Source organism: Protomyctophum parallelum (assembly GCF_964188405.1).
Source record: "Protomyctophum parallelum genome assembly, chromosome: 4".
NCBI lineage: Eukaryota > Metazoa > Chordata > Actinopteri > Myctophiformes > Myctophidae > Protomyctophum > Protomyctophum parallelum.
In genome coordinates this window covers 5,337,033-5,347,873 of record NC_139700.1, presented here as the reverse complement: position 1 = coordinate 5,347,873, position 10,841 = coordinate 5,337,033, and the positions used below count along the sequence as shown (strand labels likewise).

Below are 10,841 nucleotides of genomic sequence, written 5' to 3'. Positions count from 1 at the left end.
ACAGTGGCCAGTGGGCTGTGATATGTCATGTGTGCGTGTGGGCGATGATGAATACATTCATTAATTAGCACTGTTTGTTGTCGTAAATATTGCCATTGAAATTAATATATGCGTAATTATTCAAGGCCATGATGCACGCGTACGTTTTGTCTGCCCGAGTGGGTGTGAAAATAGGCGTGCGCACACACACAGACACACGCGTGCACGCACACACACGCGCGCGCGCACACACACACACACACACACACACACACACACACACACACACACACACACACACACACACACACACGCATACAATGTATATTTGTTATGTTAATATGAGTGAGTGAGTGAGTGAGTTTTATTTGTTTTGGTCATTATAACAAATCAATCAAATCAATACATTTTTTTTGCAAAAGAAACAGTCCAAAAAGGTGTAGGCTGAAGCCAAAGCTTATAGTGCCTATACCCTTCTAAAAAATAAATGGCTTTCATAAGTAAAATAGTACAACAAAGCAAACAGAAGGGAGAAAAGAAAAAACAACAAAAACAAACAAACATAACATAAAACAAAAAACAAAGACAGACAGGACAATACAGTTAACAGGAACAAGACAAAAAAGAACAAAAAAACAACAAAACAAAAACAAAACACAAAACGAGAAAACAAAACATCATATCAATGTTCTATATGTTTCTACTATAACTAATATAGTTATAATATAATATATATATATAATTTCTAACTAATATGTTGTTAACATATTAATTTATTTATTAAATTTAATTATAGGCCTATTTATTAAATGTGATATATAGTAACACATGTGTAATAGTCTAATTTCGGCGTATTTATATGCATAGATGCGTTTATATAATGTAGGCCTAATTGGTTATCTCAATGGGATATGACATATATTATAATGCACGATATATTATGCACACAATAATAACCGTAATTGTCAAGTATATATGTTAAAGAACTTAGAAGATGTTAACTTGTATATTGTGTAACATTGTAACAACTTCGCTGTTCTTGAACGCTCACCAAGCTGATTGTGATTGGTCGACTTACAAAACTCATTTCCGTTTAGGCCCATCCTGCAAAACACCATGTAGCTTTATGTATATTTCTATGAATCAGATCTGCAAAACTATATTTTACAGGGACGTGCGTCTCTCGAAAACTTAGCGGACATTCGTGTGCATGGTAGGCTACAATATTTGATTAATTGCCTGTCCTATAGTGTCACTGCCATGTAGCCTAATCAAACTACTGCTAGACTAGAAGATGCTTCTCCTCTCGATGTCATCTTTCTTCCTCGTCCGACTCTTGAGAAGCTTTTTGGTAAGACCTCTTTGCCAAGAAACCATGAATTTAAAATGCACACTAAATAAATAACTGCACGTCCCGTGTTAAACTAGCCCTGTAAACATGACTCTTGGCAGTCATGTTCCAGGGCTAGTGTTAAACATACTGTGTGTGTGTGTGTGTGTGTGTGTGTGTGTGTGTGTGTGTGTGTGCGTGTGTGCGTGTGTGTGTGTGTGTGTGTGTGTGTGTGTGTGCGTTCGTGCGTGTGTGTGTGTGCACTGTCTTATAGACTTAGATGATGCCAAATTGAAAAGCTCCAATGGAAAATGGGAAATCAAGCCGTGTCTCACGGCCACAGCGGATCAGTGGATCATCCAAGGTAGGACATCAGCCCATATTACAGTAAACACTAACAATATGTGCCTTATTGGTATGATCATTATTAACTAGCACCAGCATCTGTATGCTGAGGAAAACGTTTGCCGAAAATAGCAGAATGATTAGTGATTGAAGAAGGTCTTACAGTATAGTATACGTTTACATTTGCAGTGTTTGATTTATTTATTTATAACACTTGCGATAAACAGATTTAAGAATCAAATTCAATTAAATCTAATCTTTAAAGTTGATATTTACATTAAAATAAAGAAGCATAATTATAGTTCTAGTAGTTAAAGTTATTATGCTGCTGCTAGTATTTATAAACATATTATATCCTCATCAATCATCACATAACACAACCTCACATCACCAGGCTGTCCACCTCAGAGGAAAGCCTGGTCTGTGTTCCAAAATCGCTGTGTGAACCGGTCTGGAGCGGATGGTGATATACGTCATGTTGTAGTCAATGATTTGTTACGAAAATAAAAGCCTGGGTACCAAGGCTAATGATTTGTTGTCATCTGGCAGGAAACCACAAGGCGGAACCAGAAGTACCCAAAATAACTCCCCACCATCGTAATTTTTAGGGTCTACCCAATAAAATAGAATTTCCCTGTGGGATAACAAAAGAAATGTACACTCTCATATATATTTAAAAAATCAGCTAAACTACACTGCATCAAAGATTGTATTATGATCGATTGATGATCGGGAAGTATTTTGGGTACTTCTGATTCCGCCTGCCAGTGCCAGATGACTACAGATCATTGACTACAAACATGACGAATGTTACCATCCGCTCCCGACCGGATCATAAACCTGAAAAGGAATGCTGCCCAGGCTACATAACACATATCACTAATCCTAATGTTGGAGGGGAGCCAAAATACAATTATTACCAATTACCATGGTAATAAACCACCACAGGGGGAAGTGTGGGTGATGCGACCCAGGTCAACGGTGTCTTAATGGGAAAAGTTTGTTGTGTTGTTGTGGCAGGTGTTCCGTTGCGTGGAGCAGTCCGCAGTGCTGTTGCAGGGTCTCAACGAGCAGCGGCGGCATGGCCAGCTGTGTGACGTGGTGCTGGTCACTGACGAGCAGCGTCTGCCGGCTCACCGCGCTCTCCTGGCCGTGTCCAGCTCTTACTTTCATGCCATGTTCACCCTGGGCATGAGGGAGGAACGCCAGACAGAGGTGTGTCTTTCCTTCTCTTATATAAATAAATGGCAGCGGTGGGCAACTTTGACGATGGAGAGGGCCACTATATTGCCACACTCACTCCAGAGGGCCACATTGCATATTACTGTCGTAGCAAAAATAGCCGATCTACGACGCGGCGCATTTTGAGCTTGTAGATCAGCTATTTTTGCTATATTTGAATTGAAATTTCCTTTTTTGGTTGCTATTTTTTAATTGGAATCCTGAAAAGTAACCTATTTATTTAATTTCAATGCATTTAGTTAACTTTATGAACTAAATAAAAATACATTGGACATAAAATAAAAGTACGTAGTGTCAGATGTTGTTGCTTGCTAGTATCCCATGGCTGAGACAGAGTCATGCCGTTCTGTTGCTTGCTAGCATCCCATGGCTGAGAGGTCGGCTAGAGGCAAAAAGTGTCTGGTTGCCTAGAGACGAGGCACCCAATGAGAAAGATAAATTGCTAGTACGGCCACTACGACAGCCAATAGAGCACCGAAGTCTGACGTCAAATATCGGTAGAGGGCGCAAATCCACGGGTTCATGTACTTTTTTATTTGCATTGTAATCCCCATAGGGGGATTTTAGATTGCCTCATTGTGTTGAAAAAGAAACATGATGTCATCCCGGCTGTTTCACATATGGATATGAAGAATCAACAATAACATTTTAATACTAGTAACTAGCTGAAATCCATGATATATCAGTTTTCTGATATTAACCTGCGGGCCGCATTGAGTGAAGGTGGGGGCCGCCAGTTGCCATTGTAGGTTCTAAATCTCTTGCTGTTACTTTCTCTCCAGGTGGAGTTGCTTGGGACATCATACATCGGTCTGAAGGCTGTGGTGGACTTCCTTTACAGTGGAGAGCTGCCACTGGATGGAGGGAACATCGACTATGTTCTGGAGACGGCTCACCTGTTGCAGGTACGGAAGCCGTCTTTTGGCTGTTTTCTGCAATAAAACGTATTGGACAATTATGTTTTTTTTGTTTTCTAGACGCTTTGCTGCCTGAATATCTATTTGCGCTGAACAGAGCACTAAGTCACGTGACTCCTTACACGAGACTCCTTACACGTTTGTGACGCATTTGTAACACATTTGTCTAAAGGGTACACACAATGTATTTGCATAATGTTAAATCAGAATCATACCTATGATACACCTCTCCTTTAGGTGTGGCAAGTGGTGGACTTCTGCTGCCAGTATCTGGAAACGGAAGTGAACGAGGACAACTACCTCTACCTCCAGGAACTGGCTCTCCTTTACAGTTTGGAACGACTCGACGCTTTCATCGACCACTTTGTCCTGCAGCGTTTTGCCACGCTCTCGTTCACTCCAGACTTCCTTCGAGACATCCCCATATCGAAGCTCACCTCCTACCTCTCCAGTGGTCAGGTACTGTTTTGTGTCAACAGCATGGTTTACACTACAGGCATAGTAGTCGTTCGGGGCAGGGTGTTGGACAGCTCTCTGATCAAGCCAGAAATAAAATGTGCAGTTGGATTACCAGGGATACCACTGAATATTAGATGGGCAGTCTGCACATTTTATTTGTATTATTGTTTACAGGCAAAATATAGGTTAATACTACTGTACAGTCAATCACCATTGATTTATTGTCACTCGAAAAGTAACTATGAGGACTGAGAAGGCTGTACAAGATCTCCACAAAAGTTTACTTATTCGCCAGGGCTGTAGAATATTCAGTAGACTTATCAGTTTCTGGCATCCCTAAATCATCAACCAGTCTTCAACTCTTAATTACATTCAACACTCAAAGAAATCGCCACACTTGTGATTCAAATCATTAGGTACCGTTAATCCCCTACCCACTCAGTCCACTCTAGAACCATGTGTCATGTGTTTACCACCACCAATGATACACTGGGGATTCAACCAAACCCACACTTTTTTAACTTAAAAAATTACCTGAGGGGCACCCCTTGCATAGACTTATCTGTGATGTTAGATCAAGAGGTTTTGTTTCCATATTGTATGATTATTTATTAGAGTTATGGGACCTTGCCTGTTGATACTGTATGGAGGAATGACATACCAAATCTAGATCCAGATTGGAGCTGGGATGCAGTGTGGTCTAATGTTATGCTGTCTTCTAGGAATCCTGATCATCAACAAATTAATCTAAATTTTGACCCCCTGTAGATTGTGTGCTATGAGGATTTTAAATAATCCCAACTGCACTTTCTGCACTTCGAACACCATAGGTACATTCTTTCATATGGTTTGGGAGTGTCCGAGTGTTCTCACATTTTGGAATTTGGTTGCTGCTAATCTTTCGATTATTTTACAAATTAACATTACACCCTCCCCATCTTTATTCATATTAAACGATGTATCCCAATTGCCATTAAATAATGCCCGTATCTGTGTCTTCTTTGCTGGCGTAACGGCTGCAAAGAAGATGGTTGCTACGCTCTGGAAACCGCCTCATACATTGACATTTCGCCAATGGGCCTTGACCTTTCTAGATATCATTTATCTGGAAATGTCAACGGCAAGATTACACGGAGCGAAAGAGGAAAACATTAATATTTGGTCTGGTAACACACTTGGAATGGGAAATAGAGAATATAGAAAATTGTAGTTTTTTTTATGTAATGCTATTGACATTTGTAGTTTTGCCTACTATAGAAGTCGTGAAGTGAGCCGACAGGCTCTTCTTGATGTAAATCACTCAAGTCACCTTAATTCAAGTGACGGATGCCAAAAAAAAAAGAAGTATTTGATTTATTTATTTTTAGGGCCATGTCATGTGGACTTTGTGTTTTGGGCACCCCTGAGATAAAGGATAAGTATTCCCGACCATCATAGGAGAGCTTTTCTTTTTTTATCGCTCATGTCCTGGTCAGCCTGCCGAGTCTTCAAACCAAGGACAGTGCAGTTATCTGTTGATTTTCTTGTTCTGTCATCAGGTCCAGCATGAGAGTGAGCAGGCCTTACTCCAGGCATCTCTTCAGTGGCTGAGCCAGTCTCCGGACCGCGCAGCCCACGCACGGCCTCTCCTGGCCCACATCCGCTTCCCTCTGATGCCAGTGGAGGACCTGGCTGAGCGCGTGCTGCCTGCAGTGAGGGCCCTGTTGCCGGCGGAGGCCGGCTGTGAGGCCCTGGTAGACGAGGCGTTGGGATACCACACCAGGCCCAGCGCACAGCCCCTGTTACAAACCAAACGCACCTCTCTGAGAGGCGGGGTGGAGCGACTGCTGCTGGTTGGAGGGGAGGTAAAGCTAATTCTCTGTGATGATGATTTGTTTTTCTTCTTTTAAGCCTCTTAAGACCCGCATTAATTTCTACTTGCAAAAAAATGTCAACCTTACTACTACTTTGTACTACTAGGACTAAGACTAAAAAATATGTAAAAAGTTTTGAATTTATAATAATTGTATAATAATTATATAATATTATAATAAATTAATAATTTACATTTGGGGATATCTTTCACAATAATGAATAAAACATGTTCTAGACATTCTAATGATCTCAAAAAAACATATATTACAATTATTTTACTTTTATTGACAGAATTAAATCATTACCGGTAATCGCAAATTATTTATATGACAATTAATCGGCAACTTACATTTTGTAATCGTGCAGAGAGTGTCAAATCAAATGTATTCTGTCAAATAAAAGCATAACGTATGCTTAATTGTAAAGGTTTCCGAGCGCGGAGAGGAGCTGAGCTCAAACGTGTGCTGGCTGGACGGCGACACCGGAACCTGGGAGGTGGAGACACATCTGCCTGCAGAGAGGAGCCACCACTGCCTGGCTGTCCTGGGGGGGTTCATCTACACTGCCGGGGGAAGCTCCTCCAGGGACAATGGGGGGAACGCGGCCTGTAACCTCCTATACAGATATGACCCACGCCACAACCAGTGGACCAAGGTACTAGTGCCAGTAACCGCCTATCCTATACAGATTTGACCCACGCCACAACCAGTGAACCAAGGTACTAGGAGTCTAGGAGACAGCTGAACGATGGTCCCGCAAAATGGAAATCATCGAAGTATAGTAGCCGTCCCCAAGATCCTTTTTAATAGTATGATATCTGTAAACTGGATATCATCGTACTCTTCGCTTCAACTTGTGATGTTCAGGAGAGGCCAGTAGACCCAGAATTGCTAAAGGAACACTGTTATTATCAGAGGTTTACATCACGAGCCCGTCTCTTTTAACAGTATCGTCATATTACTATATTTCTGATGCTGCGTTCACACAGGCAGATGCAAAGATGCAGTCTACCACTCATTTTCAATGGAAGTCAGCGACATGAAGATACAAAAGATGCATCCGACATTTGTAGCTGCTACAAAAAACTGCAACGGCTATAAAGCTACAAAAACAGCTGAGCTGGTTTTAACTTCAGCTACAAATACGCTGTGTAGCTTTGCATCTTTGTATCTTTTCTTTTTTTGTCTACTGTGATATAGAGCGACAGCTCTGATCGTATGTCTCGTGCCTCCTTCCAGTGTGCTCCGATGAACGAGCGACGTGTGGATTTCTACCTGGGCTCGATGGGGGAGTGTCTGATCGCTGTAGGGGGGAGGAACGACAGCGGGGCTCTGTCCTCGGTCGAGGTGTATTATCCGGCTGAGGACTGTTGGGCCTACGTTGCTGGACTGCCCAGGTATGAACATGCATGATCACACTGCTAACGTTTTGATGAGAGGCATAAACCTAAACGAGCATAGTTTAGAACAGAACAAGACTAGTCGTCATTACCCTTTTTTTAACCCATTCTGACCTGAGATCAGATTCATACGAGGTTTCCGCCGGACACACACTGGTCTGATGAACCCATTCTGACCTGAGATCAGATTCTAAAAAATGTCAGTCGTTCTTCGATTTTTCAAAAATAGCAGACCTACAAGCTCGTATCGCGCCACTCGGTGGCGCGATATGAGCTTGTAGATCTGCTATTTTTCAATAGCTAAAGCATAACATGATGCCAACACCAAAATGGGTGCCCGGTCAGAATGATAACTTGAGAGTGAAATGTTTTCATGAAACATGGTGAGAATGATCATTAGGCTGTCTTGAAGAATAACAAACTTTTAGTTTGAAATGGTCTAGCTCGGGGACCCCGATCAACTGGTACGGATTCCACCAGTTGACGCAGGTTCTGAACCGAGGCCCTTCGCTATCTCTCTACTCATCACTGTCACTATTGAAATGATGCAGAACAACAACAAAAAGGGTCAAATTCAAGAATGGATGATCATGATTTTCATGTGGGAATGATCAGCAGGCTTCCCTCAAGAGTTGATTGACGTAGAACAAGAGATGCTTTGTGGATTTGTTTTTACTTTTAGTATCGAAGTTATTTGCAAAGCGAAAAAAGAAATCAACCAGGTGCTCAGTGGAGCTACAAAAGTTAAAACGGTATGCTTCAAGGATCAACAGGACTATAGAACAAGAATGAAGAGGGGTGATCCGAGCACTACATGTACTGTAAGTCTTCATACATGCCGGGCCTGATGAAGACACTTTTTATACCTTTTTGTAGTGCTCGTATCACCCCTCTTCTTTCTTATTGAAGTTATTTGTTGTCGTCCTTTGCTAGGTTCACCTATGGCCATGCTGGGACTATCCACCACGGTGTGGTCTACGTTTCCGGTGGTCATGACTACCAGATCGGACCGTACCGCCGAGACGTCTTGAGCTATGACCCGTCGCGCGGCGGCGACGTCTGGACGGAGCGCGCGTCCATGTCCATGTCCCGGGGCTGGCACTGCATGGCCTCCCTGGACTGTCTCATCTACGCCATCGGGGGCAGCGACGACAACGAGGACTCGGTTGAACGGTTTGACATCTTGGAGGTGGAAAGCTTCGACCCGCGCGCCGAGCAGTGGACCCGCGTGATGCCGCTGCTGCAGCCCAACAGTGAAGCAGGGGTCGGGGTCTGGTCGGGGAGGATCTATGTTCTGGGTGGCTACAGCTGGGAGGACATGGTGTTCTCCAGGACTACGCAGGTCTACGACGCCGACAAGCGGCAGTGGACAAAGGGCCCGGACCTGCCCAAATGCGTTGCCGGGGCGTCGGCGTGCGTGTGCAGCGTGAGGCCCATGGCCCGGTCACCTGATCCTGACCGAAGGAAGATGGGACACAGGGGGAAAGGAAGGTCATGTCACACTTGAAGACAATGATATAGGAAAACGTCTCTCTTGGTTCAGCAAAGCTAGTCTGGAAATGCACAGGAAAATCTGGATTTCTTTTTTTAATCTGTAAAAAAAAAGTATTTATAAGACATAGAACATACATAAACCAAATGTCATAAGAAGTCAAAATTCCAATGTGTGATGCTTTTTCCAAGGAGTAAATGCTGCATTCACATGGGCTCAGGCAAGCGGTAGACGGAAAACCAGAAGCCATTTTGGTGGATTGGAACAGGAACACAATTAAATCGTTAATTGCAATTATTTGTGTGGCAATTAATCGTCAACTTAAATTTGTATTCGTGTACATCGTGAATTGAAGAACCTGGTTGTCTAAACGGGCCCACTGTCCCGACTCCCCACTCTCTCCAGAAGGAATGAACATGCTTACACTGTCCCCACTCTCTCCAGAAGGAATGAACAAGCTTACACTGTCCCCGCTCTCTCCAGAAGGAATGAACAAGCTTACACTGTCCCCGCTCTCTCCAGAAGGAATGAAGAAGCTTCCACCAAATAAGGTACCACTCCATACTCTGGTACACAGAGTCCAGGTAGCTTCTCGAGTGGAAGCCCGAATGACTTTATCTTTTTCTTCGTCTGACAGATGGCTACAGTTATGCCATACACAAGTTGTCTGGAGTTATTTTAACTTATTTGTGTACACTTGAGTGGATCTCTATAAAACACACATGTATACATTCTCCTTCTATACAGCACTGCCACCCCACGTGTGGAATTCCCTGAACCCTTCACTAAAGAAAATGCAGATCACTGGCTTCCTTTAAAACATTTCTGAGAATCCGGTGGGATAAAGGGAGAGGAAATAATCACTTCTCCCTTAGACAGGTTATCTATTTTGTGATGAAATAGAATTTTGCTGTTATCTTTCATGTTATGTTTATGAATTGAATACATAGGACCCGAATGGACCCAGCATTCATCTCACCTTCAGTTCAGTTTAGTTTATTTTCGGAAGGGTGGACATACAGTTCATACATTAAAGCACATTATTATTTATTTTTTAGTGTCCGTTGCTTATGTCCTGTCCGATATCCGAAAAAGGGGCTAGGGAGAAGCCATATAGGCTTGTCATCGACTCGGGGCCCTACCCCTTCTTAACCCATTCTGAACGGGAACCCATTTTGGTGTTAGCATCATGTTATGCTTTAGCTATTTAAAAATAGCAGATCTACAAGCTCATATCGCGCCACCGAGTGGCGCGATACGAGCTTGTAGGTCTGCTATTCTTTGAAAAATCGACACTTTTAGAATCTGATCTCAGGTCAGAATGGGTTAATAATGAAACTGTCAGGATGTAATACGACATTTATAGAATCTGATCTCAGGTCAGAATGGGTTAAAACATATAGGTCAAGGTCACTGAGATCAGCTGACCAGCTGCTGCTTGCCGGTCCCAAAATGCTTAAGAACAGTGGAGCTGTAGCCCCCACAACAACCAGCCATGGAACGAGTTGTCCATATCAGGCTGGCACCCACCCACACTACCAGTATTTAAAACGCATCATAAAACTTGTCTTTTTAACTCCATGCCTTTTAACAGTTTGAGAGTTGTAACTATGTTTCTTACAGTCTTATTGTTCTTGACGTTTTTTTAAACGTGTCTTGGTAAACCCGTGCTGTGTGCTTTGTAAATCTGCATTGGAGTTTGACAAGCCTCTCGCACGGTATGATAATCTGTAACCTTGCCTTTGTGTTGAGGGCCATCCAGCAATGACTCATTTTCATGTTTGTATTGTATAGAATAATATTTATGTACTTTGATGTGATCCG

The 10,841-nt window shown here is 42.6% G+C and overlaps 2 protein-coding genes across 2 annotated transcripts in view; both read left to right on the top strand.

Moving 5' to 3' along the window:
- hsd17b12a (hydroxysteroid (17-beta) dehydrogenase 12a) overlaps window positions 1-10,841 on the top strand; it is a 344,773-nt gene that overhangs the window by 135,166 nt on the left and 198,766 nt on the right. The window lies entirely within an intron of this gene.
- Window positions 1,112-9,990, top strand: klhl36 (kelch-like family member 36). Its single transcript, XM_083764082.1, has 9 exons — window positions 1,112-1,330; window positions 1,584-1,673; window positions 2,675-2,869; window positions 3,679-3,801; window positions 4,051-4,272; window positions 5,811-6,116; window positions 6,553-6,780; window positions 7,365-7,522; window positions 8,459-9,990. The coding sequence occupies exons 2-9, from the start codon at window positions 1,614-1,616 to the stop codon at window positions 9,030-9,032; spliced, it is 1,866 nt and encodes a 621-aa protein (XP_083620208.1). The 5' UTR covers window positions 1,112-1,330; window positions 1,584-1,613; the 3' UTR covers window positions 9,033-9,990.